This window comes from Oryzias latipes, chromosome 8, assembly GCF_002234675.1.
Source record: "Oryzias latipes chromosome 8, ASM223467v1".
Lineage (NCBI taxonomy): Eukaryota > Metazoa > Chordata > Actinopteri > Beloniformes > Adrianichthyidae > Oryzias > Oryzias latipes.
Genome location: NC_019866.2, coordinates 17,781,843 through 17,809,810, shown reverse-complemented (window position 1 = coordinate 17,809,810; position 27,968 = coordinate 17,781,843). Strand labels below are relative to the sequence as shown.

General features: G+C 38.2%; 1 protein-coding gene across 5 annotated transcripts; it reads right to left on the bottom strand.

Moving 5' to 3' along the window:
• Positions 1-26: 26 nt before the first annotated feature.
• usp7 (ubiquitin specific peptidase 7) lies at positions 27-27,968 on the bottom strand. Of its 5 annotated transcripts, none has more exons than XM_011478429.3 (31): positions 27,022-27,968; positions 24,229-24,333; positions 23,577-23,775; positions 22,958-23,096; positions 22,670-22,758; positions 22,472-22,580; positions 22,037-22,167; positions 21,268-21,322; positions 21,120-21,200; positions 20,801-20,891; positions 20,377-20,459; positions 19,973-20,082; positions 18,791-18,968; positions 18,385-18,529; positions 18,132-18,262; positions 13,764-13,898; positions 13,149-13,250; positions 12,761-12,866; positions 11,102-11,194; positions 10,942-11,009; positions 10,659-10,759; positions 7,293-7,446; positions 6,611-6,678; positions 6,248-6,356; positions 5,376-5,453; positions 5,199-5,299; positions 4,196-4,295; positions 3,853-3,972; positions 3,710-3,781; positions 2,957-3,047; positions 27-1,771 (listed from the first exon to the last, which is right to left on the bottom strand). In XM_011478429.3, the coding sequence occupies exons 1-31, from the start codon at positions 27,098-27,100 to the stop codon at positions 1,665-1,667; spliced, it is 3,330 nt and encodes a 1,109-aa protein (XP_011476731.1). In that variant the 5' UTR covers positions 27,101-27,968; the 3' UTR covers positions 27-1,664. The 5 variants fall into 5 exon arrangements, with proteins under 5 accessions (XP_011476731.1, XP_011476732.1, XP_004071800.1 ...); XM_011478430.3 differs by having other exon boundaries at positions 1,365-1,771; positions 6,248-6,350; XM_004071752.4 differs by having other exon boundaries at positions 1,365-1,771; positions 18,812-18,968.

Sequence of the window (27,968 nt, the reverse complement as noted above, 5' to 3'; positions counted from 1 at the left end):
GCCCAAATATGGAGACAGAAGTCAAATTTTGCATTTTTATAGAAAATTTTATTCAACATACATTTTTCCAGCAAAAAGGCAATATACAGGAATAGTTGTCGTACACTGCTGCTACACAGAAGATTTCAAACTGGAAAAGATCAAATTAAGGTTGTGATTCTGCAGGTCATCCTTGAGCTAAAATATTTTTTATTTCTTGAAACAAAATCCACCACAGCTCCTTTCTGAAAGAAAACAATTCAAATGTAACAGAAAAAAATTGTAATGGTACTTTAGGAACGCAAAAAAAAGAAAAAAAAAACTACACACAAAAAATATGAACACCTGTCTCCTTCTGTACCCAACAAGAATGTTGTTTTCTCTTTAATTTTTACACGTTCAGTTTTAAATATACAATTCTTAAATGTCTTTACAGAGCCACCTATGCGCTATAAGGGGTTGCATTCCATCTGAGCTTTAAAATAAAAAGAAACAAACTCATATGTAGGTGTTAAGTGTTCCTTACAATGCTGGTTTTGGCTAAGAAAAAAAATCCCCAAACCTTCAGGGCTGAAGCTCTGCCCAAGCACAGCGGAGTTCCTGCTTACAACCACCAGGGGGCGACAGACTTAGGAGATGGAAGCTTGTGTGCATGCTTGAGTTCAACAGGAATGACTGGGGGGAAAAAAGGGAAAATAAAGGAGAGGAAAGGAAGTTAGGAAAAGGAAGGGGCTCTGACTGAGCATGTGTGAGCGAAAGATTACATTTGCCAGTCCTGAGAAATCCCGATTTAAGTGCCAATCTTTATGATGAAGCATTTCATTTTGAAACCTTTTGTCAAATGTTTTACTTTTATTTTGGTACACATCTGGAAAAAACACAAAGACGTATTTCTCTTCCAATCTCATAAGTAAAAGACTTGTGTAAACGTGTAAATACTGTTGTATTACAGGATGAGAGCAGAAACTTAAGAAGCTGCAAAACTGCAGCACTGAGGCAGCCTGAGTGGGTGTCACTTCTGCCAAAAAAAAAAAAAAACAACTTTAAAAATGACATCTTTTATCAGTTAGTCCTACCAAACTTTTTTTAATTAAACTCTGCACAGAGCAGTATGATTCCTCATTAAACAACTTTATTTAAAATCATTCCTCCATAGCTCATAACGTGAAAGTTGAGAGGGGGACATAAACTGGTGAGTGAGGTGAGAAAACAAAAACTTCCATCTCAGTTCCATTTCCCTCTAAGTTCGTTTATCATAAAATCCGTGTTCTCCCACTTCAGGACAGACGGAGAAACGAAACAAAAAAAGCAGGCAGCCAACATAATCAGGAAGGCAGAGAGGGAAAGAGAGGGGCCTTAAAAAAATATACAACAAAAATGAACAGTCAGGAGGTGGTTGGTGCCGTTTATTTTGTGGTTGAAGTATAATCCGTCAGCTGCAGCGAGACCATGTATCACTGAAGACAGTGCAGGTGTGGAGCCGTCGACGTGTCCAGGGCAGAGTGTGAAAGTGATGAATCCACCCGTATGCAAGCACACCCAAAAATCATCTCTGGCACGCACCACACACGCGCACACACACACGCACACAATTGTGCGCGGTTGGTTACAGTCTGTGGTTAGGGGGGTTGGATTATGCAGGAAAGGAAGCAGGAAGGAGGCTGTAGAAGGTAAGACAGGCTGCTTTAGTTGTGAATCTTGATTGCTTTCTCCAGGTAGGTGTAGCGGCCTCTTTTTGGAGCTTTGTTGAAATGATCCAACCCTAACCAGGGGCGCGGGTGGGACATGTTACCTGCAAAAAACAACAGATTATTCAAAAATTATTTATATTCAAGAAACAGCATCTGTTTTAAAGGAAAAACATGCGCCCTTTAGCTAAAACTAAAGACTAAAGACAATGAAAATTGTGTTTTTGGTGTTCTTGTAGCACTTTTCTGGTGGAATACATAAATTCACAAAATTAAGATTAAAGATTAAGATTGGTTAAAAAATAGCAAAATTATAATTATAATTAAAAGAACACTGAGAACATTTTGAAAATACCGTATTTTCCGGACTAAAAGTCGCCCTTTTTTTCATTGTTTGGCAAGAGGTGCGACTTATACTCCGCAGCGACTTATATTAGAAATAAATTGAAATAAATACATTGTTAACCCTCCTGTTATGTTCATTTGTGAGGAACAGAGATGATGTTCCTGGGTCAATTTGATGTATGAGGTATGTTAAGTGTTAAGAGTATGTTAAGTGACTCAGAGAATCAGCAAACCTTTTTTACAGTAAGATCTTGAAGGCTAAAAACATAATATTTTTATTTTCCAATGATTTCACAGACACTGAACCCCACCTTGCCACTGGTGGGAGGTTGGCGCCAGTGTTTGGCAGCGGAGCCGCCGCCAGTGTGTGAATGTGTGTGTGAATGTGTGTGTGCATGGGTGAATGGGACTGTGACTGTAAAGCGCTTTGGGCCTCGGTAAGAAGGTAGAAAGCGCAATATAAGTATACGCCATTTACCATAGATTCAGAAATGCAATAAAAAAAAAGACTACTGTTTCTACAAATACAGGATGAAAACAGTATTAGTTGGCCCATGATGCTTCATGAAAAGAATAAATAAATAGGTTTGAGAAAGAATTACTGTGAAATTATGAGATAAACAGTCTACTATGATTGTGTCATATGAGTTTGTGCAAGTTATTATATCTTGGTCTCAGATTTTGTCAAATAAATTTCCCGTCAAAATGCAACTTTTCTGTGTTTTTTTCTACTTTATAATGCATTTTTGGACTGGTGCGACTTATACTCCGCTGCGACTTATAGTCCGGAAAATACGGTAGATCAAAAGATGATCTGAGGGGGACTTGGAGGTTTTTTAAATACTAGAAATGAACTCAAAGCAGATTTTTAATCTTAAATTAAAGATTTCAGTAAAAATTAATTTAGATGTTAATTTGATTAGCTCAGTGGAGTCAGCAAATACCTGGCTGCGGTTCAAAGTCCTTCAGGTTGACCTCATACTCATCTTCATTGATGTACTGATGCCGGCCCATCATCACAATGGCAAATTTGAACTGGAAACATGCAAAAGAGACATTTTCACTCAAATCTATTACAACACTTGATTTTATGTTATTTTCTGCTTTTGATCATATATTGCTCCATTTTATTTTTCTTCTTCCCCCTTTAACAACAGAGATTTAGCTCCAGCATTGACATTCTTTCGACTAATGCAACTCTTCAACTGTTTAGACAACTAACATCATTCCAGTGGATTCTGAAGCAGAGAAAAGCAGATTTGTGCTTTACAGAAGTAAAGTGCTTATGCAATCGACTTAAATCAGATGATTCTGTTGAAGTTAAGTGTCTTTTAAATGTTGTATAACGGTACAAACCCGAAATGAAAAACCACTTTTCTCTGCACCAGGATTAACTGATTCACGATCATGTCTACGGGTCCAAGAGTTACAGAATGTCAAAGAGCATGTGTCGCTGGTGACATGTCCAGAGTTAAAGTAAACTACTCCCTCATAGAGTTGTAAAGTGCTATATAAATGAATTTTATTTATTCATTTATAAAACTGAAGGAAAAGGATAACACTCAAGGTAACTTCAGCCTTATCCTATCAATCTTTGAAGATTATTAAGAACCTGTGACATGTTACTCAGAACAAATCAGAGATCATTTGGCATTTAAAGATTTTACAGCCATTTGAGCAAAAATATTATGATGCACCTTTTCAAACTCTTTCTCCTGGATGTCCAGCATGGTCTGGATCCTCCTCATCACCTCCCGAAATGGCTCACCCTGCACAGAGGATGTATAAATCAAACAAACAGCAGGAAGAAACCTAACTCCATCAGTAGCTGCTGTTGTACCTGTCTGATCTTGAGCAAGAAGGGAATTCCAAATGTGCCGAAGACTTCCTTGTGGAAGTGGGCAACAGGGATTAGAATTTCCGTGTCTTTGTCCAAATCTACCTGGTCCAAGGGAATCTCCTGAAATAAAGAAACAAGTTGGGAGTGGTGAGAAGAAAACCTGTACAGTCCAAAAAAACAAAGCAATCAAAGTTTGGTCAAACAAGAAGCAACAGTGACCTCTAGTGGTGGAGAGAGGAAAGACAAAATAGTGACTCAGCCTAATATTCCAGTGTAGCTGCTGAAGAGTCTGACGGAGGAAAACCGTCTACAAACAAAAACAACGTCCATCATGGACTCTTACCTCTATTCTGAAGGTGCGGCTTGCAGCAGGAGATAAACATTCTAGCAGCTCGTCCTCCTGGTGAACCCCAATGATTTTATAGCTTACTATCTCTAACAGCCTGCAGATGAAAAAAAACAACACAAAAGTTGAAAAATAGAAAAGCAAACAATTCTTTAAATAATTAATATCGACTGAAAAAATGAAAAGCGTATTTTTTTTAAATAAATTGTAGTTAGGAATTTGCTTTTGTTTTGAGTCAACACAAAAGTAAATTTAGAAATTTAATGAGTCTTCCAATTACAGCTCAAAAAAGTGACTGAAAAATAGTTCTTTTTTACCCCTAAAATAGTCAGTAGGGGGTGCGTTTGTGAACATTCACTGTCTTGTCTTTAGGAGACTGCAGACTGAGTGTTTTCAGTAAGAAGAATCAGGAAGAACATGGTTGAGGAACTTCAAGAACAATACTCGAACTTTAAAAACTTGATTTTTAGCAGACATGCCACATTCAAGTAGAATGGACAAACTGTTGAACCTTTTTTTTAAAAAAAAAGGCAAGATCAATCCCTTCTCCCGCACTGAAAACTGCAAATTACTCCACAAACTTCCAAGACCACGTGTTAAATGCGAGATCTTAAATAAGCGTATGGCCCATGGTGTTCAGACTGGAAAAGCAGGGAGGGGCTTCTTCTTTTTCTACTATTTCCTAGTGCATGTCCGCCACCTACAGTTAAAAGAGGCTTAATGCGAAATGTTGAAGCTGTGAAAATCACAAATCTTTCTCCAGGCTTTTTCTTTCACAGCTCTATTTCCATATATGAAAGACTTTGTGTCATAAATCACGCTGGATACAAACAGCAATTATTGGTCAAAGTTCAACTTTGTTTAACTTGCAATAAGTCTTGAATTGTATATAGAAGGTACAAGGTTAAGGTTATAAGTTGGAGCTGCATATGAACAGACAAAGATGAACAACGAGCCACTATTAAACTGAAATGTCACCAAACTTAGAGGGCTTGGTTACCTGAGCTTCTCAGAGCTGTTTTCAGACAACTCCACTGCCTTTTTACATTCTTCCAAAAGGTCCCTCACACAGCCGTGCTTGTCAGGATAGAGGGTGATCTCCTGCAACAAAAACATGCTCCACTTGAAGCTGTTGTTTTGTGTGTTTTCTTATGTGTTTTTTTGTGTGTGTGTTTACCTCCTCTCTGAACTGGCTATTGAGCCATATGGATTTAAAACTCCTCCTGTTTTCAAAGTCTGTTATCTTCATCTTTAGCTGCAGACACCAGAAAAGACAAAATACATTTTATTTAAAGAGCTGAGTCTCATTTGTTTGGCGTTTCCACCACATTTGTAAACAGAATTTAAAATTATGGCCCGCAGCAGCAGTCACCATATTGTTTTTTAGCAGTTTGAAAGATTTCTGCGTCTTGGAGCAAAACTTTGACCCCCGCCACACGCACGAAAAGTCAAAAATTTGCACACACCTAGGACCCGGCAAAAATGAATTTTAGTGGTCGGTGCAGTCGCTTTAACAAGGAAGTGGATATATTTTTGACAGATGACCAAGTGACTTCACACACATCAAGAATAAGTCAGATGTGGCGGAGGGAATCCACTAGTTTTCCAAAATAAAACTTCCTTCAGTTTTATTATGGAAAATAAAGAAAATAGCAGATTATAAAGAAAAACAGGAAAAATGTAAGTTGAGTGTTCCCTTCTCTATAAACTGTCCCACAGATGGTACAAGTCTGTGGCCCAGCATATGGGGACCACTGCTGTAGAGAAAGAAGGTTTGCATGAACGTCCAATGTCTTCTTTGAAACAATTAATGCTGTTGTTTGACCCTTCATGTTTGACCCTTCATGTCTGCAGATGAAAAGCCTACGATTCATCAACAAAGATGGTCAAAAATATATTTTAAAAAGATCCTTTAATTAAACAGAAAAAAAAAAAATCAAATGAGTACATTAAATGCTATGTGGAAAATCTCAAAAAAGAATCATGGCAGAAAAATCTATAGATTTACTTTCCATGGTGTAAATAACTATTTGAAGCTCTCCTCCCTACCTGCTGGTAATAAAGTTTCTTGGGCTGCCGAGGCTTGAAGAACTGCAGCAGGTCTCGCAGCGTTCCCTCATAGTTGTGTCTGAGAGGATTCCCTGGACCGTCCCTGTACCTGGCCACAACACCACCAGGCAGGGGGAGGGAGGGGGGACAGGACAATAGAAGGACAAGGAGGGGGGTTTGAAATGAAAGGTAGTGAGGAGGAGGAGACAGAGGTTAGGAGGGAAGGTGGCAGAGAGTGGAAAGAACAAAAACGCAGGTGGAGGGGGGGACAGGTTACGCAATATTTCTTATTTCAAAAAGATACAGTTATCAATTCATTCAAAAATATTGAGTGTGTGTGTGTGATTGAGACAAGCCTCCTACCCCTGTGACTTGAAGAACTGCAGCAGCATGGGATCTGTGTTTAACCTTTGTGCGACTGTTTTGGCCACCTAACGGAACAAAACATCACAAGCATTGGTCCATGTTCTGAAACTACAGCACTCAAAACAACCTGGAAGCTTTAATTAAAATGATTCAAGGCGTATCTGCCCTGAAGATGAACCTGCAAAAACATAAAAACCCGTTTTCTTAATTAATGACCAAACAACTATTTTGCCAGTTTGTAATAATTGTAACTTACTGGATTTTTCGCACTATAAGGTGCACTTGAAAGCCTAATTTTTTTTCTAAAATTGACTCTAATAATCAAGAGGGCCTTAAATATGGATCAATTCTAGTTATGCTTACTGATGTGTAAACTATTTTGAAAGCTACACTGCACCCTGCCAAAACGGCCGGTTTTTTTTTTTTGATTAACAAACAAATCAGGGTGTTTTTGTGAATACGGCAGGTATTGTTAAAACCCTAACATGTAGTGTGTTACAAACAAGTTCTAGTGTGGACGCAGTTAAAGTCAGACTGACTTATCTCTAACTCTTATCTTGCTTATTAATGCACCTTACAGTTCGGTTCTTCTTATAGATGATGCAAGTTTGAAAATAACGATGCATCCTATAGTGTGGAAAATATGGTAATCAACTAACCAGTGTAAACCAACTTGTACCTGAAAATAGTTCATGCGGTTTGAGAGGGTGACCACGAAGCCAGGGTCGTTGTGGATGGTCTTGTCACAAAAAATGACGTCAACTCGGTGGTAGAGATCCCGGAAGTAGTCTTTTGCTGTAGGCAGCTCGCTATTGTCATTCTCTGGGTCGTCCCTGTGGGGATGGAGAAACATGTTGAACAGGCAGACAATGCTAAACAACAACACAAGCAGGATCATAGCAAACAAAATGGAGGACAGAGAACATTTCTAGATCAAGCATCTTGAAAACTCCGGTCAGTTTTTTATTTGTAAAAAGTTGTTTCATTAGACAAAAAGGCAGTGCACCTACAGGTGATAACTGTCACAACCAACTAAATGATTTATGGCAGAGCTGGTTGAAAATAAAAATACGGCAGAATACAGCAGCATTTTCAACAAAATCAGTTCAGTAAAAATACTACAACTATTAACTAGTAAAAATAGGTAATTAGTGAGATAGTTTGGTGACTTTATCTTTAATATCTTCAGAAGTATTGAACATTTTTGATCAGATGTGATTCAAATCTGGAGCTGTGACGGGGTGGGATTTTTGATCACCGCGGTGATGAACCAGCAGGGGGCGCTGTGTCGCTGTTCCCCCAGAAGCCCTCGAAGTCTAAACACAGGACTAGCAGAAAAAGTAATTTATCAGCAAACATGAATGTGTTCCAATCACACACCATATGCAGAACTTTCAAAAAAAATAAAAAATAAAAACTTTATACAACAAAAAATGTGCGATGATAACCACGGTGATGCGGTCACCGTCACACCCTTATTCGTATCTCCATTAAAATTTCTGACAAATAAATGATGCCTTTTGTTTAAAATCGTTGCAGCATGAATATGATGATGAATATTCATTACTAGCTCATGTCAATTGAACCATTTTTTTTTGTTTTGAGAATACAGAATTATTTATTTTAACCTCTTAAGACCTGGCATCAACATGAGTTGACATCACATTTTGTGCTCAACTAGGGCTCTGTAAGAAAGGAAGAAAAGGATCGGGTCTTAAGGGGTTAAATCCCCTTCCCTGCAGCCTCACTGCAGCAGGGCTCCACTCTCATTAAAAAGAAACAAAAACAATATTTTTCTGTTAAAATGCCTTTGCAAGTTGTTTGCATCAAGACAACCCAATAAAGACACTTGCTGTCAGTTTAAAACGTTTTTAAAAGAGTTATTGATCCTGGAAGTATGTGTATATCTTTCTACCTTAGCTTAGTTCATCTAAATTGTTTATGCGCCTCCTGCTCAAACTAGGGCTGCGATAAATTGTAATCCGTTCATAATGTGTAGACTTCTAGTAGAGTATTTCTCTGGAATAATAAATAACCCTGGGATATAACGCACTCATGGGAATAAATTAAATATCCAATTCTGATCGGGAGACAACATCCGATTTTCAATTGAGTCATCAGCCATGTGATCTGGCCCTATTTCCAAACACGTGATCGGATCGTGACATCCCTAGTTGTATTGATACCAGCTAACCATTGAATAATCATCATATTCAAGCTACAGAGTCATCAATAATTTTTAAGAATTTTAAATGAAGATATGAATCACATTTGGTTAAAAAAAAATTAAAAATTCTCAAGATATTAAAAGCTAAAGTCACTAAACTTTCTGATGCGACTACTCTATATTTACTAGATAGATATTTTTTTCCTAGTTATTAGTTGCACTATTTTTATTTGATTGTTCAAGTTACTTCACAGAAGTTCTCTGTTTAAGTTTTAAATGATAAAAGAAGGTTAATGAAATAAAAATGTGGGACACCCTGAATCCGTTTTCTAAATTTGTCCATTTGTTAAATGTGTTAAAAAAGTATCGGATCTGGAATCCGTTTAGGCAGATGCTCTACACCAAATGACTCTGAATCGGACCCCAAAAAGCCTGATCGGGACATCCTTAATAACAACAATGTCAATATTAAATACAAATTCCTAACAAAAAACTTTTTTTTTAATTCCTATTTCTAGCCTCCCTGCCCCACAAATTATGCAGCTCTGTCAATTTGCAGGACAGAAACATCCCATGACAGAAAACAGAAGGACTGACTGTCAGGCTGGAAGGCAGATGAACAGCAGTGATTCAAGACTTCAAAATGCTTGTAATCTAAGAGCTGCAAGAAGCAGATCATGTAAGAAAAATAATGAAATAAATTCAAGTCCACTCTGTGAACTGTGAACAATTGAGCAAAAACAGTCCATCAACTAGGAGAAATAGTTAACTAGTAAAACTAGCTGATAAAGAGTAGTGAGAAAGTTTGCTGACTGTAGGTTTAGTATCTCCAGAGCTATTGAACATTTCTGATCACATGTGATTCTCATCTCCATTAAAAATTATTTTTAAAATCATTGTTGTAGCATGAATATGATGAGAAGTATTCAGATGATTGCAATGTTTTTATTTTTTAAAATCACTTTTCCTGGAGCTTGTACAAAGAGTCAGACTATTTTAGTCGATGCTGCTTAATCAAATCAAGACACATTTTGATACATCTAAGTTTGTCTGCCTTAATGTAAAAAGGGTGATCTTTGTTCTAATTTCTTGTGTATTAAAAAATAAATAAATAAACATGGGTGATCTTTGTTCGATGATCATTGATCAGTTTTTTTTTGTTCTAATATTTTTAGGAACTACAAAAGCAAAGAGCTACAAACTGACCTCATCTGCCCATGAAAACTAAAATGACCTGCAAATCACATTGGCTTTTCAAATGTGTCCCGTCTTATAGACATTATCTGTTTTGTTTTGTCAGTCTGTTTTGTTCTCTTTTGTTCCAACTTTAACCACAAACATTACAGAGCAAAACTTTGGATGTTTCCTGGGTTTTTTAAGGTTTTTGTATCCAAAATATTAAAATTGTTTTACTTTTCCAATAGCTCATTTTCCCCCAAATCTTTTAAGTATTGCCTTTTCACTTTCCAAAACTATTGCAGGTTTTTTATAAAAGAGTCAATAAGCCCCAAAGTCCGAACCTGTGAATCTCGACTACCTTTCCAAACTTTTGTGTTCCTTATGCTCAAACTAGTGTCCTAGTCTGCTGTGCTTTACAGCAATAAAATGTTGTGACTTCTTGTTGAGTATTTATCTGTAAAAATAAGCTTAAAATATATATTTCTAATCATTAAGTTCAAATCAATGTTTTTGTTTCACATTTGCAACTACCGTCCACAAGGTGAAGACAAACCCGACAACTCAAAAGAAAAACGAAAATAGATCTGAGACATAATGAAATAACATCCACCGGAGTCTCCAAACAACCAAAATACCAAATTTTTATTGATCTGAATGCATTGATCAGACTGATATGAAGCTTAAATACCCCAAACTTACTTCTGGAATACAATGATGTCCCCGTCCATGAGCTCATCCAGGGCCTTGTCCAGAGAGACATCATAGTCCTGTATCCGCTCCGTTAGATTGGGCTTTACTTCCTGCAAACCCAACAAGGAAAAAAGACTTAACCTGCAGCCAATAGGATCATTTATGTGCTTCAGGAAGCAGATTTGAGAGCAAAAGCTGTTGAAGAAATGATAGTGTGACAAAACGCGTATGCTATACAGTGCAGCGTGTGATAGAGAGAAAAGAAAGACGAAGAGATAGAATAGTAGCTCACCTCATAGAGGATAAGGCTATTTTCCTGCTGAAACCCTGCTCTCTCACACATGACTGGCAGCAAGTCTCCTGGAGAACAGAAAAAGACGAGCAATAAAGTCTCTCAAAAAAAAGCTTTATACCCACATAGAAGCATAGAAACTAAAAATGCCAGCTCTTACTTATTTTACAGGATATGGGTGTATAGATATGTCCACAATAATTTAAGCTTCTGGTTTTTGGGTCGTACATCTTCAAGAACAACATGACGTCATCTACAAAAGAAAAACAAGACATTTCACAAAGACCGTCTGAAAGACTTTTATGACATTACATTCACAGCATGTACCAGTAGTGCAACTACTGGCACCTCCAACAGTGTCAACAGCTTTGGATCACAACTGTAATTTAAAAGCAGCATTTCTAGTCTTTCAAGTTTGATAATGGAACTGCTGACACAAAATTCAACTCTACATTTCTGTGTCGTGTTCCAAAAACCCCTAAGAATTTCAATTTTAAAGACATTTCTTATCTTGTAAAACAGTGGTCGCCATCTTTTATTAGGCCACAAACAGGTTTAATGTGGTAATATTTTCATGGACTGCCTAATGTTGACCTCCATTTTATTTAAAGCTTTCGATTCACTTAAACCACATGTGTCAAACTCAAGGCCCGGGGGTCAAATGTGGCCCGCCATGTTATTTTATGTGGCCCGCGAGAGCATAAAAGTTTTTCATTTCTTAAAATAAAACTTTTCTTTAGTTGATTACATATTATTTATGTGTAGCTGTTGTAATTATTCAATGTGTACAGGTCTGTATGCAGACAAATTGTTGTCATCAAACCATCAGTTGGATGAATAGGCTGTGCGCAGCCTTTTTTCGTAAAATGTTACACGTGTAATAAACGTTCTTTCCAACTCAGTCTTATGTTATTTTTCTTTATTCACTTGGACAATTTGATCCTTCATTAATGGAAATATGTGGGTTTTAAGAAGCGGACAAAATTTAAAAGGATTTATGCTAGAGTAACAAGCAAACGCATTTTTTTATATACAACTGTAATTGTCACTTTTAAACGTTATAATAAATAAATAATGAGGTTTTTTGTAAATTAAAGAGTAGTTACATTTATTTGTCATTACATTTAGTTATATGTATAAGTTATATCTGGCCCTTTGAGGAAAGCCACTGTGCTGATGTGGCCCTCTGTGAAAATGAGTTTGACTTAAACTGTAAAATATCATTTGAAACTTTACATACTTGATTTTATGTAGAACGCATTTAAATGTGGCGTGTATTTTCTCTGAAGTGTTAGTGGAGCTAAAATTCCAGACACCTAGTTCAGCCATGTCTGACTTTTAAGTACATTAAATTACAACAAGATCAAATGATACAACCGTAACAAAACTGGCGTTTTCTATATATAATAATAATTAATGTAAATTCACAGTTTATGCAAATTGCTTGTAACATTAACACGTTGATGGCTGCTTATTGTGCATAGCATGCTTAGTATGGGGAAGCATTCTCACAAAAATGTCATTTTAAGTAAAGATTTCTGTTTTTCTTGCAGTCAAAGGCTCTTCTTCCGTTTCCCCATTAGCTCTTATTTGCACAACAAGACTTTCTCGGGGAGAAAATTTGGCAGTTTTGTAAAATAAAACTCATCAGAATCATATAATAAATAAAATGAAAATAATGTAAGTTATGCATCTTTTCTCTGTGGTGCAGTAACAAGTGACCCACAGATCGGTGCCGGTCTGCAGCTAGGGGGTTGGGGACAGATGTTATCATTAAGTTTGGTAAAGCAGACATGGAAAAATCATAATAATAACTAACGATCTTTGTCAAACTTGGGTAATGTGGCCACACTGTCAGCCAGTCCTGGATCCACCGTCTCCAGAAATATTGTCCAGGGGTTCTCGTTGTCACTCAAGTCGATCATCTGCAAAAATTCGGAAAAGCATTTATAATATCTTTGCAACAAGACTTTTGATGAGGAAAACTATTCAAGTTTCCTTAGTTTCTATAATCACATGTCAGTCTTTAAAAACCTACATTTAAGAACAGAATTTAATAAAACCTCATTCCTTAAACATGCTTGTACAATTTTCGTGTTTTTTGTTTTACAGTTTCAAAATAAAGACATCAGTTTTACCTGAAACAGAAATCTCAATACTGTCAACACTCCCACATCCCAAGTTATTCACAGAATAAAAGCACATACCGACTTGTTGCAGTCGGCCTCATAGTCCAGCATTGCAGGTCGCTTTGTTCCGTTGCTACGAGCCTGCATGGGCCACAGCCTCATCTGGTCTTGTGGGAAACCCTGCAGCACATCAATAACATTTCTAACAGTTCACCTTAAACACAAAGACGGCTCTTATGCTTTCCTTATGACATATAAACGGATAAAGCCCACACTTTAGAGCTTTCCATATCAATTCAAAGTCAAAAAATCTGCGGTTCTGAGTATTGTGTTCACAGAAGTGACGTGTGAAGGCGCCTATGTAAGGATGGAATCATGGTGTTGTTGTAGAACACAAAGGGGCAGAAGAATGCAGCTTTTTCTTCTTTTGTATCAAAACACTTCTGCACAGTTATTCAAAACTATTTTTCTTAGAAAAATAACTATAGTTGAATTCATAGTTTACTTTGAAAGTCTCAGCTCTAAAATTAAATTAGGCTTTGATTTATTTATTTATTTTAAATATAAACTGGTTTTGATCCATTTTCAGTATAAATGAGTAGCCAATACAGATCGGCTAAAATTCCCCACTGGGAGCATCCATGTATGTCCATCTACTTCCTGCACAGCTTCCTCTTCACACATGAGTCTCACCATGGTTTGGGAGAGGTTCTGGACAAACTCTTGCAGGGTGGAACTCTTCAGGACTTTAAAGACAGTGTACTTCACTTTCTCCTCATCGTACATGTCGTTGCCCTGGTGACCACAGAACTGGTCCTCCATCACAATCTAATGAGAAAGGGGGGGGGGGGGCATTAGCAATGCATTTTACTTCTTTAATGATGAGATTTAGCTAATAAAAATAGCAAAAAACATGAAAACACATGACTTGATATAGCTGATGTAAGCCGGATAAATAGTAAAAAACACCTAATATATGGCTAATATATATAATAATTTGTAATTAATATGACTTAATTGATCACACTTTTCATAAACCTTTACTTTGACAAAAACACTGTCAGTGCTTTTGCAGAGGACTAAAAAAGCAACAGATAATTACCGTAGTCCATGCAAGCCTCTGACAGGCTGCTGGCAAACAGCAGTAACATCATATTGACATTTAAAATACACCATTTTTGTTTTCCTTTAGAGAGCAAAGACACAGCAGAGAGCTGCAGCTATGACAGTGCAAACTGGAACTCCACATCAGCTGAGCAACCAGAAACCCACTCAGCAACGAGGAAAACGAAGAAGTCTATCAAACTGGGGTTAGATCAAATGGCAGATAACAAGGAAGCCAGGAGCAGAAATGTTTAACGCATCTTTGGTCCTGAGAAGCATCAATACTTAAAGCTCTGGTTAGCTTAATTGTCGTTTAAAGATGCCAAAAACAAGCAGAACATCTATTTTATCATGCAGTAGCTTTATGCACGATAAGTAATGGGTAATTTAGACCATTTAAATTGACAGAATCAACTGTGTACCAGTATGTGTTGTATGGGATCAATTTTGTTTGCTCTACAGCTGAAGAACATCGAGTCAATTTTCTGTATTTGGGAGCCGCTTCACTTTGGTGAATTTTATTGATTTTTATATCACATTTATTGGATCTTTAGGGAAAACTTTTCTTCAATAAACCTATTTACAATTCAAGTTTTTCAATTTTATTTGTATAGCCCAAATTCACACCACCAGTCAACTCAATGGTCTTCGCTTTTACTTGCATTTCTGTGTTCATTCCGTGTCTACCCATCTTCACACACCTGCAGTGCACAATCAGAGCAGCTCTCAGTCCAACTAAATTGTGTTATGATAAGGCTTTGGTTATGATTGAGGTAAGAGCAGCTTTACATTTCAGAACGATGGTCGCAGAGCTAACATCCCACATACATACAGAAACCTAGATCCAACACCACAAATCTAGCAATGCTTTTTTTCTTTTTAAAGATCGGCAGTAAAGAGGAACTGAAGGGTTAAGCTGCCCCAAATGATAGTTTAATTCGAGTATGCAAAATATATGTTTAGACTGTTGATATTCAAAGTTTTGCTGGGCAACAATTATAAACCATTTCCATAAGTCCCTGTCCTTTGGCAAGTAAAGTGGTCTCTCGTCTATCATGGGAGTTGCATTCTAAAAATAACCCACAAAAGCCCAAATCCACAAAGTACCATAGTCAGCTTTAGTTTATACAACTGAAGCTGTGTTTACATGGGCAAAAGTAGTCGTAATGAAAGCCGGATCAGAATAAAAATGCGTCATATACACACGTCGTTTCGGACCGCAGTCTGTCCGACCGCTCTGCGTGAGCGAGCTGCTGGATTCAGGAAAACCGTGTCTCCAAGAAGGACGGTTTGTGAGCCAACAGAGGTGGCTTTTGAATGGAGATATTCTGTGCAGTCCTGAGAAACCATGTGAACAATCATGTGAATTCATGTTTCCAATTGTGTCCCAGACAAATAAAGGCTGATGTCATTCCCACATATCGGCGTGCAGCCAAGATCCACATCGCGGCGTTGACTGCACCGAATTTAACTGCATCCACGGCTGAATGTTGTTGTTGGCACGTATTAGCCTAAAGGCCCGTACACACCGGGACAAATATTCGCCAGGCATTATTCGCCAGCGTTTTTCGCCACGTTTTTTGTGTTCACACCCAGGCGATTTTCGCTGACGAGCCGAGTGAACATGCAATTTCCTGACATTAGATCGCGCTTCATGTAAAACAGAAATACCCCTGTACACAAGATGGCGCTGTGCAACTTTATGCTTCTTAAAATCGCTTTTCACTCAGAAGAAGAGAGCAAGTATTTACGCGCTTGTCAGAATCAAACAAAGAAAACATGGATATTTCAAGCACCAGTAGCTCTAGTTCCAGTTCCAGCGATGAAGAAATTATTGTTCTGTTGAATGATGAAAGACGCCGGAAAAGACGCTGATTTTGGGTACATCCCATAGTTACGAAAAGAGAAGAACATGGGTAGTTTTATCGACTGGTACAAGTGCTGAAAATGTATCATGAGCGTTTTTGGGGATATTTTAGAATGTCCGTCATTATTTCTTTGTGGCAGTGTAGACGCTACTTGGCGTCTATCTTTTTCGCTGGTATGTGTGCTCAGAAAGGCAGTTTATTGTTTGAGCGCCCCCAAGTTGTGTTTTACTGTAACTTCAGAAGCTCCAGACACGTGTGCAAAAGCGCCATTCTCATTGGTTGTTTAGTTTTTGACGCAGCGCGTCAAACCAAAAAACGAACCAGAGGCGTTTTTTAAAAAGTGACGCTGTGAAGCGTGGCGTTTTTTCGCGTCGGTGTGCACGCTCACATTGGTGCCCTTTGTTTAGTCACGAGGCGTTAAACGTAGGCGAATATCGCGCGCGAAATTCGTCCTGGTGTGTACGGGCCTTAACCCCAACTCTTTCGGCTCCGTTCCACCAAGACAAAAAGCATGACTTAAGAAAAATTATGAGCGAACAGGCACTCAATAATAATAATCATAACAATAATAAAATCCTGTTTAGAAGATCATCTCACTCTATGCTGCAGGTTTGTTTGTTTACAACAGAATTCAATATTTCTTTTTCTATGGTCAATTCCGGTATTTTAGAGTTCTGCGCATGTCCAAATGATTTGTTTCATGACCGAAAGTGTTGCGTATGTGAACATTTGCTATAATCGGATAAGGTTTTTCTGGGCCCATGTACACAGTTCAATTCTGATCCGATCTTTGATCCAATCAAAGATATTTTGCACATGTAATCGCAGCTAATTATATATGTTTTAAGGCTGTAAAATTCCTCACTTATACACATTTCTCAGACAGACTATCATTTTCACACTTTTCTCTTAACTTTTAAAGTCTAAACCTTTAAAAAAATATAAGATTAATGATATCGCCTTTTACAGAACATTAGTAGTAGCGTCACACATGCACCATTGTCCACAATTTTGGGAGTCAAGCACACATTGCTTTTATGGCGTTTCATCGCAACCATAAAGTGAAAGGGCGTAAAGACAACGGAGCGTGTGTATTCAGGAACTAAGTGAGCCAACCTTACAACCACGCAGGCGCAATTCTAACAGAGCGACCCCGCATTTTACAACTGCACGCCTGCAATCCTAACTGAGCAGTGATCTTGCGCGGTCAATTCCCCTTTGCGCTCTTGCTTGGATTTGTGCTCAAGGTTAAGGGGGCGTTTTTGTCACCTGGGGGTGGTATTGAGGGGTGTGTTTGTCACTTGGGGGCAGTAACTTTCTGGTTGATCTGATTGGCCGAAATTTGCATGCGAGGCAGCGGGGCAGGACTTTTATTTCTCAGAGCAGGGGGAGTTAACAAGTGGCTTTTGAGCTGCATGCTACTCTCTGCCTTTTATCATAGTTTTTATATACAGTACTTTCACAACCATAAGGCAAACATATAAGTCTTAAATTTTCTCGAAAATGTACGGAGCGGTCCTAATGTGTTGTTGTGTGACTTTGGTAAAGAGGATCTATGAGAGAACAGCATGAGAACGGTACGGACAGAAGTGAGGACGTGAAAGAAGACCCTTTTTTAGTGATACATATTTAAAAATGGATACTGTTTAATCTGGTACCAATGCCAATATGTTACTTTTGAAAGATTGCAGTACATAAAAGGGGGCTGGAACCAATACTTGGTTGTCTTTTTTTGAAAGGTCCATCTACTTTCCAACAATCTGTTTGCTTTTTCAAGATTGATGCAACCTTCAACAAAATATACAAAACTAACTTTCCTTTGGAAATCAGGTGCATTTTGCTAGTAAAAGTCAGAAATCAAGCAGGGCAGCACCCTCCAGGTCTGGAGTTTGTGTTAACAACCAATCATTGCACATTTGGTTCAGCCTTTCAGTTTTGACCCATCACTGGAAGTTTCTGCACAACTTTGTTATACTAAAAACACAAAATTTCACCCACGCACAAATTAAACCAGAGTCTTCCTAAAACGCTAACTTTCTGTCTGAAAACTACTTCCTACTTGCATATAAAAGAACTTTCAACTTCTTACCTGAACTTGCATGTAGAGGTGAGCCTCCTGGCGCTCCTTCCTCTTCTGAGCCTCCACCCTCTTCTCCTCCTGAAGGCGCTCTACAAGCTGGGGGGGGATGTCCACATCAGTCAGCGGTTGGAGAACCTCACCTGTGACGTCAGACATGAATCGAGTAAATAAACACATTTTTAAAAATTACGTAGAGAAGAAATTCAGAGTTCTTAATGCTTTAAAGCCATTAGCTTCCCTTCATTACCAAAGAGTCACTTACTGAGCTTGGACTCTCGGATGTAGACCAACATATAGGCATTGGTGCAGTGGCGGACAGAGAGGTCATCGTCATGTCCGCCATAGTTATGCTCTATAGCCTCTTCCTTGGTGCACCGTGACACAACATCATCATCAAACTTACACCACTGAGGAAGAAGCAGATAAAGCACAAACAAAGAGGTTAAGAAAGATAAAATTTATAAAAAAGTCTTTTTAATGTTAAAACTTGAAAGTCAAAGATGCTGTATATAACAGAAGACACTTTACTGCATTTTTGTAAACTAATTTCATAAAACTAATCATAGCATGAGTCAAAACATAAAAAAATAACAGCCACAGTTAGTGTAAAAATCATACACCCAAAATAATGCTTTGAGAAAGAAGTATTTAAAAAAATTTGATCTCACTATTGGTTCCTTGGCACTCACTTTACCATCTCCTTTGGGGTTAAGGTAGACGACATAGTGCCCGCCGTGGTTGTCCCCACTGTGCACCAAGACAGCATGGAGAATGTAGTTTGCCGGATCCTTTGAGTCTGTTTTTTGAAGGAACTCATCCAAAGGCAACTGATCTGGAAACTCAAACCTGTTGAGATTGATTGACAGGGTCAACAGCCAATCGGGATGGAGAACACAATCGCATTGAAAATAAATCTGCAAATAAATCTTCATCTGTGTAGCGTTTAGTTTTGCCTGAAGAAACAGCGGAACATGCTGCAATTTTTAACAAGATCAGAACTGACGATAAACCCGCTGGACCTACAGCAACAACAGAAAGTTTAGTAAAACGCGTAGATTTGGAGACAGCGCTGTTGCATAGCATGGTGCTACAATGCTATACTAACTACCTGTTCCAATTGTTGCTTATATGTAAACAATTTCAACTTTTTTTTTTCTTATACTGAAAAATAATTTGTTGTGGAAATCAGATAATATTGACTATTCCCCTTTATATATTTTAAAATACCAAAATAAAAGCACTGAGTTTGCTTGGGTAAAAGACACTTATATATGAGATACAGTTGCAGTGCTTAACATTGTGATCACTAAATAAACCAAATTTGACAATTTTATTACAATGGAAGACATATTGAAATTCAGGTAGAGTTTTTTATAAGTCATAATTTAAAATAAGAAAATGTGTTCCGGTACAATATCGGGATGAGTATTGTATCGCCAATACACAACCCTACTTTAAATGATCTCACCCAAACATGATGGCATGCTTGCAGACGCTTCTGTTGAGCTCTTTAGAATAAATCCATATAAAACAAACTACTCTCTCAGCAAATCCATGTCTTCTATAACGTAGCAATAGGGCTAAAATTTTAAAAGTAGCTCCACCCACACACACAGCAATTTGGGTTTTTATGCTGCAATTTTACCAAATTTGTTTCTGATGTATGCTGATATTCTGATATCTAGGCCACATAAACTACTTTATAAACTGGAATTCAAAGTTTGTCTATCTTTAGCTTATTTTTAAGCCTCTGACACTGAAGAATAATTATGGAAGAAGCAGACACAAAAACGGGAAGAGAAGTAAAAGTTGAAAGCTTGTGAGGGAAAGTCTGATGGCATTTGCTCTACCTGTCATTAATCTTGATGTTTTGGTCAGTCTGTGGGTCATACATGAATCTCATCAGCTGCAGGTGGAGGATTGGAGGGAAGGTCAGGAACTTAACACCTTTCTCTGCTTCCTGAAGCGTAAACAGACGTGGAAGTTGTGAGGTCAGAAAGTTGTACACACTAACAATTTAAGCAAAACAAAATGATTACAACCCTTTATTTTAAGGTAAAATTCACCGTATTACATTTTTTTAAATATATTTTAAGCAGCTCTACATTTCATATGTGTAAAGGAAGACAAATAACTCTTCAATAATATTTAAAAGACACATCAGTGTCCATTTGGAGGAAAACACTAAACAAAACTCAACAAAAGAAAAAAACAAAACAAAGAGAACCATTTTCTTACAATTCTGAAGGCTCACCTGAAGGCCGTGCTCTCCTGCATCGTATTTGTTGTCTCCATCTAACTGTTCGGTTGCAACATAATCCTTGAAAGACTCAAAAACTGGAGAGAGAAAAATTCTGGTTAACTCAATTTAAAGTACATCAAACTAAACTGACAAATTCATTTAAAAAATGTCCTCTACGGAGGAAATTTGGATGGTTTGGATGGTGCAGCAGCACAAAATACAAAGAATGTGTTGGGGTGGGGGGTGGGCAGTTTATATGGAGTAAATCCAAATGTTTCTATGGTCTCTGACACTGTGGGGAAAACAGTTTTCTCTCATAAATCCATTTACTTTCTAGCTAAAAAATAAATAAAAAAAATCAGCAACCCAAGCAGATTATTGTAATGTCATTCATATAAAACCAACTTTCTATACCTCTTCTTTGTATACTACTTACTGTTTTTCTTTCCTTTTATGCTAAGCTGAATGTCATAATAGTCCTCAATCCGCTCAGACCGGTAGTCCACATGCTTGCATTGAATATATGACTGGAAAAGGAAAACAATACAGAGAATATTTAGACATTCTGGTCAACTTACTGTCACATTATTTACAAGACTTACGATTTAAAACTAAAATTGTGAATATTAAACAGAAGAAGTGAACCTAGATTCCGACTTTGATAACTGAAGGCTCTAACGCTCGTTTTGATTGAACAATAACCTAAAGCAACAACCCAGAATGTAAAAAGAAGACAAAAAAGGCGAAATGCTTACCACCATCTTTCCTCTAAAGAGTTTGGGGATCGTTCCCTCAACACATGTTCCTTTCATCTTATTCTCCACATTGTCCAGAAGCTGGAACACACATGTCATCAGTCATCATCAATCTTACACGTTTCGAAGCATCGATAAGAGGACTCACCACTCTGCAAAGCTCCTGAACGTCATGTTGCATGAAACTGTCAAGTGTTTCCCACCTTCATGAAAGACACACAAAAGTCAGATTAGGCTTTTGGAATGAAGGATTTGGGAGATTTTAAGCACTACAGGTGTTCGTTTGTGCCACTAATTGTCATTTCCATATCTTCAGATCACAGGTTTAAAGTGATTATAACCAAGGCTCTAAAAAAAAAAAACATTTAAGTTCAATCTGCAGGGAAAAATAAAAGCTCAATGCATTTTTATTTATTTGCTTTCTATTGATTTATGGGTTTGAGCAATTCACTATATTTCACTTATTTGGAACGCCAAATAAAAAATATTAGAGGTCAAACAGTGGAAACAAAGAAATTTCTAAACCAAAAGAAATAATTTGTTTATGTACAAGGATTAAAAAAATGAAATGAAGTAAAGAAAAATGTTAGAACTATAAAAAAAAGTTAAAAAAAAAAAAAAAATTTTTTACTGAGGAATAGAATAGTTGCATCTATTCAAAAACCAAAAAAAAAAAAAAAAGCTATACATTTTTCATTAGTTAAACAGTTAACACTGCAAAATTCTCAATGACCCAAACAGAATATAGAAAATGTAAAGAACATAACAAAAAAAATGTAAGACAAATGTATGACTTATAATACGTCTTATTCATCTTTGAGTTGTGTTTAAATACTCATGTCATGAATGAAAGTAGAAAGAATTTAACCGCTGATGATGCCTTTTGGACAAGGATTTGAGGAGAAGAAAAAAAATACCCAAAAGACTTTGTGAGCTTCTTGGTTCCGACTGGCTTGTCGCTATGTTGCAGTTCGTAGAAAACCCTCTGCAGCGCCAGAGGAACACTCTTTGACGAGTCATCTCCTTCTGTGGGCATCATGTACACCGCCTGGACAAAGAGAATTCAAAGGAATTGTACTGAACCTTATAGTACGGAACAAATTAAAAAAAATATATACATTTGGACAAATTAAAATCGATAACAAATAAGTTTCAGGTTTAAACTACAGAAATAGCAAAAAATGAGGACGACGGAAATTGCTAAAGGTTCAAAAGGGGCGTTTGAGTTCAAAAATTTCTATATTTTACCTTTTTCTGACAAAAAAAGGAAAGAAAAAAGATCCTAGGTATTTAGTTAACTGAAGCCAGAAAATTAAGCTAACATTTTTTTTTAAAACCACATGAAGTCGTACCCGCCGTAGCTGGTTAGTGAAGAAAAGTGTTTGAAGGAGACTGTTCATATAGCAAGTCGCTCCCTGGTTCTTTAGTCCAACGTAGCCAGTGTGTTTCTTAGAGTCCCAGCTGATTAAGGTGGACAAAAAGTTGAGATTTTAAAAATAACAATTAATTGAAAATGAACAGTAACATAAAAAAGGCAAATTAAAACATACGCCACTCCGTGTGGGGCATCGGCCTGGACATAAACTTCAAACGTGACTTTATCATCTTCAATGAAGCCCCTTTCTGGATCAGTCACATCCTGAAAACCAACATTTATGAAATTAACAGAAGAAAGCAACTTCTCCTGTCAATCCTAGTATTCATGACAAAATTCTACCAACAGACAGAGAAATAAATAATAAATAATTTAATACAAAAAGTTCTGGATAGACAATCTCTGCTTTATTCAAAGTTGCATTCTAAACCATTCCTAAAACATGATGGAGTCTGATACTCACACTCCAGGACATGAAGTTGGAGAAACCCCAGTCGTTCTCTTTGTGGAAGAAAAGGTGACTAATTCTGCGACTGAACGACTTCTCATCGTCTTTGTAGTTGATGATTTTCAGCATGGCCTGAGCGTGGCAAGACCATGATCTAAAAACCAAAACATGCGTTTTATCTTAAACAGTCAATGTGTTTAATGTACAAGAGGCAACATTTTTAAAGAATTTACTTTTATGTTTTTGTACGACAGTGTTTATTCAGAAATTCTTTGCTTTATCTAGAAAAAGGTGACCGAAAAAATTTCCCTAGCAACAACATATCAACTTTTGTATAGTTATAACACAAGAACACAAAAAAAAATTTTTTTTATTCGTATACTTTCTAAACCAGTTTCTGTCCCTTTTGGGGTCACGAGGACGCCGGAGCCTAACCCGACCACTCATGGAAAACCGATGCATGCACGGGGAGAACACGTAAACTCACACAGAAAGATCCCTCTTTGGTGAAATTATAAATTTATAGTGATAAATACATTAATTTAAATTAGTAAAAACAAGAGACCCAAAGGTGATCATAGTTTTCTTTTTTTAAACGAAGATACTTCCAAACCTCAATCATATAGACACGTACGTAGAGTCAGACTCTGCGTTGCACTGCAGAAAGAAGCCCACGCTCTTCTGGTGGGGTCGGTCGGGGTAGAATCGCGGCATCACCATTATTTTCCAGGGAAGGTTCCGTACAAAGCAGGACGGGCTGAGCACTGACTCACTCAGGCGGCTAAAGCGCTCCACCACAAACCGGAAAGTCGCTTCCGACCTCCAGCTGGTGTCTGCAAGAGGAAGGAAACGCAAGGGGAAAATTAAGGAAAAAACAGTTACTTCTATGTTACACCCCAAAGGACATTAAATATGATACTAACAAGTATTGTGATTCCAAACAAAGTTTATATATAAAATTATAATATATGGATGCGCAGAACCAAACTATCACAAAGTACAACAACAATCATGAAACTTTATTTCAATGAAATAAACTAGACTTAATCTTCATTACAGACGTTACGGTAGTAAATTTAAGCATTAGGTCTGCATGTTTGTGCTTCATTTGGACAATAAAAGGGAATTCTAAATAGATGTTTGAATGTTAGATTCATATAAATACAGACAAACAGAACACGTGACTCTTGTTCCTGAACTAAAATTCTTCACAAAACAATTATTACATTCAAACAAAATGGAATTAAAAGCTTTAAAAGCATTCTAGTGTTTTGTTTGGATCATACCATCTTCCATATCCTCTTCTGTATTGTTGTGTCCATCTGCCATAGCCACATTACCATTGATCACTGGGTTGGCTGGGATTCTTGGAGGGTCGTCTGTTTCCCCAGCTAGACAGCAAAGGGACACCAGGGGTCAAAGGTCAACGGATGGAGGAATGTGAGCTTTGATAGCACAGAATAAGACTTTTCCCAAATGGAGGGGAGGCAGCTAATGTTACACTGCATTAATTTTAATCTTTAACATGTCAGACATAAAAGCAGCTTGATTGGCTTTAACCTGGCTGAATTCTGGCTATAGCTTTTGATGTACTTCAGCAGCAAAGGCTGTTTAAAAAAAATAGGCTAAATATTTATTGATACCAAGCAGGGTTAGCGTGTTTGTTATTACTGAAAAAACAGGGTTAGCGTGTTTGTCATTACTGAAAAAGCAGCTCTGCACAGACATATATTCCAGCTGAATAAGGGCCAACAGTCTGTGTGGAAACGCAACAAGTTTCTAATCGCAAGTAAAGAAAAAAGGGAATGAGGACAACAAAAAAAGCTACAGATCATAACAGTGATGGCAGATAGAGACAAACACTTGTACATCAATCTGACAGAATAGATTTTTTTGCTGCCCACTTCCAGAATCAGCACTGTATATGCTGCACTTCTGGTCAACACTACTGAGCAATTCCTGTAGATGACTGACCTTCTTTCACAAGTGGATTACACTTGATTAATGAAGTATGTTCGCTGCATGACACAATTGATCTATCCTGAAATCTCTGACAAATCTATATTTATAAATTTGACATGGGAGAAGCTTGATTTGTTAAGGAAAAAAATCTGTTCCAAAACAGCCAATGATGCAGAAAGTCAAAGTTCTACTATAGCCAATTTGTTTGGTCTGAAGAGGTGTGTTGCTAGAATACACGTAAAAAAACACAAGAAAATACAACAAAAAAATTCTTAACTTTATCATAGCTAAATCACAACACAGATGGGCCACATCTATGATTTGGTAATGCCTGACACAATTAATTAGTGTTTTAAGAATGGACAGGTAGATACATGTGTTGGGAAAAGCAGATGATACCATAAATTATACTAAATAAAAGATGCAGTGAACTCTCACCACTCTGTACTTGTTCCAAAGTTGACATAAGGTGAAAGGGGAGTAAATACGATTGTGCAGACAATTTTATGCATTTAACTGATCACACGAGCTTTACTAGCTGGCATTGATTGATTTCAAATCAAACACTAATCAAAAACACAGATCATTAAAAATGGCGAACTCCACGCCTGTTGGTCTGACATACAATGAAGCACCAAATCCCCGTGCTACCCCCTGCCTGTGCGAGCCAGGCGACCGCAGCACCGACTACCGTACTTGCAAGCTCTGTCGCACGTTTTTTTCCTCAATAAACACCGCAATGCTACAAGTTAAGACACAGATTCTCAGAGAAAAGTGCAGTTACAGCACAGAGTCAAAATACGTTTCTTCTCCGACCACTATTGCACTAACGAGCACACGTGTTTTTACCAATGCCGTTAAAGTAGAATAGGGCTGACGCATTTGAGCTCCCGTTAGCTACTAGCGTTAGCCAGACATTAATGTACAGCCTTTCATTAAGTGACACTGGCTGTAATACAAAGTAATATACAAACGTAAACGCATGCGTTAAAGTATTTCTGGCCATTCTTTAATCGTATTTGATTTTGAAAGCACAACATAATATACGTTACCCTAGAAATCAAGGCCTTACACTCAAGCATTAGCCAAGCGATTCCAAATACAAGCCACCATTTTGGAACGCCACACACACCCCCTCCATCATTAGCATAAGCTAACTAGCATGCTAACTAAAGAATGCACAAAAAGAAGTGGGCCTCCGAGCTAAATGGCTAGCTTAAGGTTAGCCAGGACGCTACCAATGCTTCGTACATTTTAAAACTAAATTTCCACTTGAGGATAGATGACGATCCAACGTCGATATAAAATACATTTTAACTTCGAAAATACCAAATCGAAATACATGAGTGAGTCCGCCGTGACAGATTTCCCTGTGTTTCAGAAACCGCATCGGGAGTCCAAGCCTACAAACAAGGCGCTAGCACTTCGGTCTACGCGCTAGCGTGATTTTTAACATTTTAAATTGGGAACATTTGGCCGTTAGGAAACAGCTAAATGTCACTTTTAGAGCAGAAAATGTTACCCATTAAGATTAACTCAAGTATTAAAGTGCTAACTAACAGAAGAAATAAAGTAAGCAAACGCAATTTACCTATTAACTGGTTCATGAACCATTAATCAATTTGTTTACAAATTTAGGTTAACAACAAGCGCATACCCGGTATTGGTAAAAGGACTAAACTGCAATCTTGAATACAGAGACTGTGACAGAAAAGTTGTCATGGCACCGAATGCAGAGGGGGAAAAACTGTTTATTTAGAAACTAGGTTCAGCTCAGAATGAATGGTTTTTGTAGCCGATCGTTAATGTATTTAGGAAAAACGTCAAATCTCGTTTAATAACCGTTTAGTCTCAGAATGCGAGAAATTATTAAAAACATGTTTGCTTATCCTGCATGAGAGCAAAATCAGCACAAAAAAGAAAACAAAAGAAGGAAAAAAAGAAAAGGGGTGAAAATGCAGCCGGCTATCCATCCCAGACAGCGCCAGGCCTTGTTGTTTACTGTAACGTTAATCGCAGCTCCCGGAACGATTTTCCTACTAATTTCTCGTGCAACCGTCAAATCGCAGCTGGAATTTTGCAAATAACTCGTACACACCTATTGTGTCATTCCTTACCTTCCATCTCCATGTCCTCTGGCTCACTGAGCTGCTGCTCGCCGGCTTTCTGCTGTTGCTGCGTGTGGTGGTGATTCATGTTGGCAGCTGCCGTTGTGGTCGTGATGCGGTGCACCTTGCTATCTCTTTTATCCTCGACCTTGTCCAGGTTCGGTTCGGTTGTGAACCGGGTTCTGGACTGTTGGTGAGGCGTGGTGGGATGCGGAGGTGGGGTGGACAGGTCGAGCCCTGGCGGCCGGGCCTGCTCTGTTACGACCTCGGCCTTGTCCGCTGTCAGCGCCGGGGAGTGAGGAGGGGAGGTCGGTGGGGGAGCGGGTAGAGAAACGCGGACGTATTTGCTCGCTATTCGCCCAATCTCGGCGCCTTTGGTGGGTGCGAGTAGCTTGGTTGACGGACGAAGCTGAGTTGGGGCACCAAGGACGGAGGCCCGCAAAAATTAACCAAGCCAATCCGGTTTTACCCCGGGAAACGAGAGGCAGAAAGAGAACTTATACTAAGCACGACTTGCAGTTGAAGCATAAATACCCTGTGCAATGACTAGCGCTAACTAAGCTACCAGACAGGCAGCCAGATAGTGATAAAGGTGCAACAATGAAAACAAATATTCATTTGCTAGGGAGGCATTTACCAACTTTGCCTGCCAGATCCCCAGTCAGTGTGCTCCTCCGATTGTCCCTCGTCTGGGGGGAAACGAAGGAAAACGCTATCCATTCAAACCAGTTTCCATAATGGGAACCTGAACTTGGAAGTTCGCGGAGACAGGCCCAACATAAAACAATTCCCCCTATCCGCCCCTAACAATATAAACCACCGCACGCGGCGCCTGGCTGCATTTTAACTGACCTCGCTTTTCTTGTTAGGAATGTGCCCGGTCATGCAACACTGCGCGGCTGCGGACCCGCTCCTCTCGCACTTTGTGATGTGTTGAGTCTGAGCTAAATCTCAAA

Bases quoted from the DNA above. Each gene is read 5' to 3' on its own strand.
- usp7 (XM_011478429.3), bottom strand. From the start codon at position 27,100: ATGAATCACCACCACACGCAGCAACAGCAGAAAGCCGGCGAGCAGCAG. The intron at 24,334-27,021 runs GTAAGGAATGAC...TTTGCTGTCTAG, and splicing joins AGAGGACATGGAGATGGAAG to CTGGGGAAACAGACGACCCT. The intron at 20,083-20,376 runs GTGAGCCTTCAG...TTTACGCTTCAG, and splicing joins CAGGAGAGCACGGCCTTCAG to GAAGCAGAGAAAGGTGTTAA.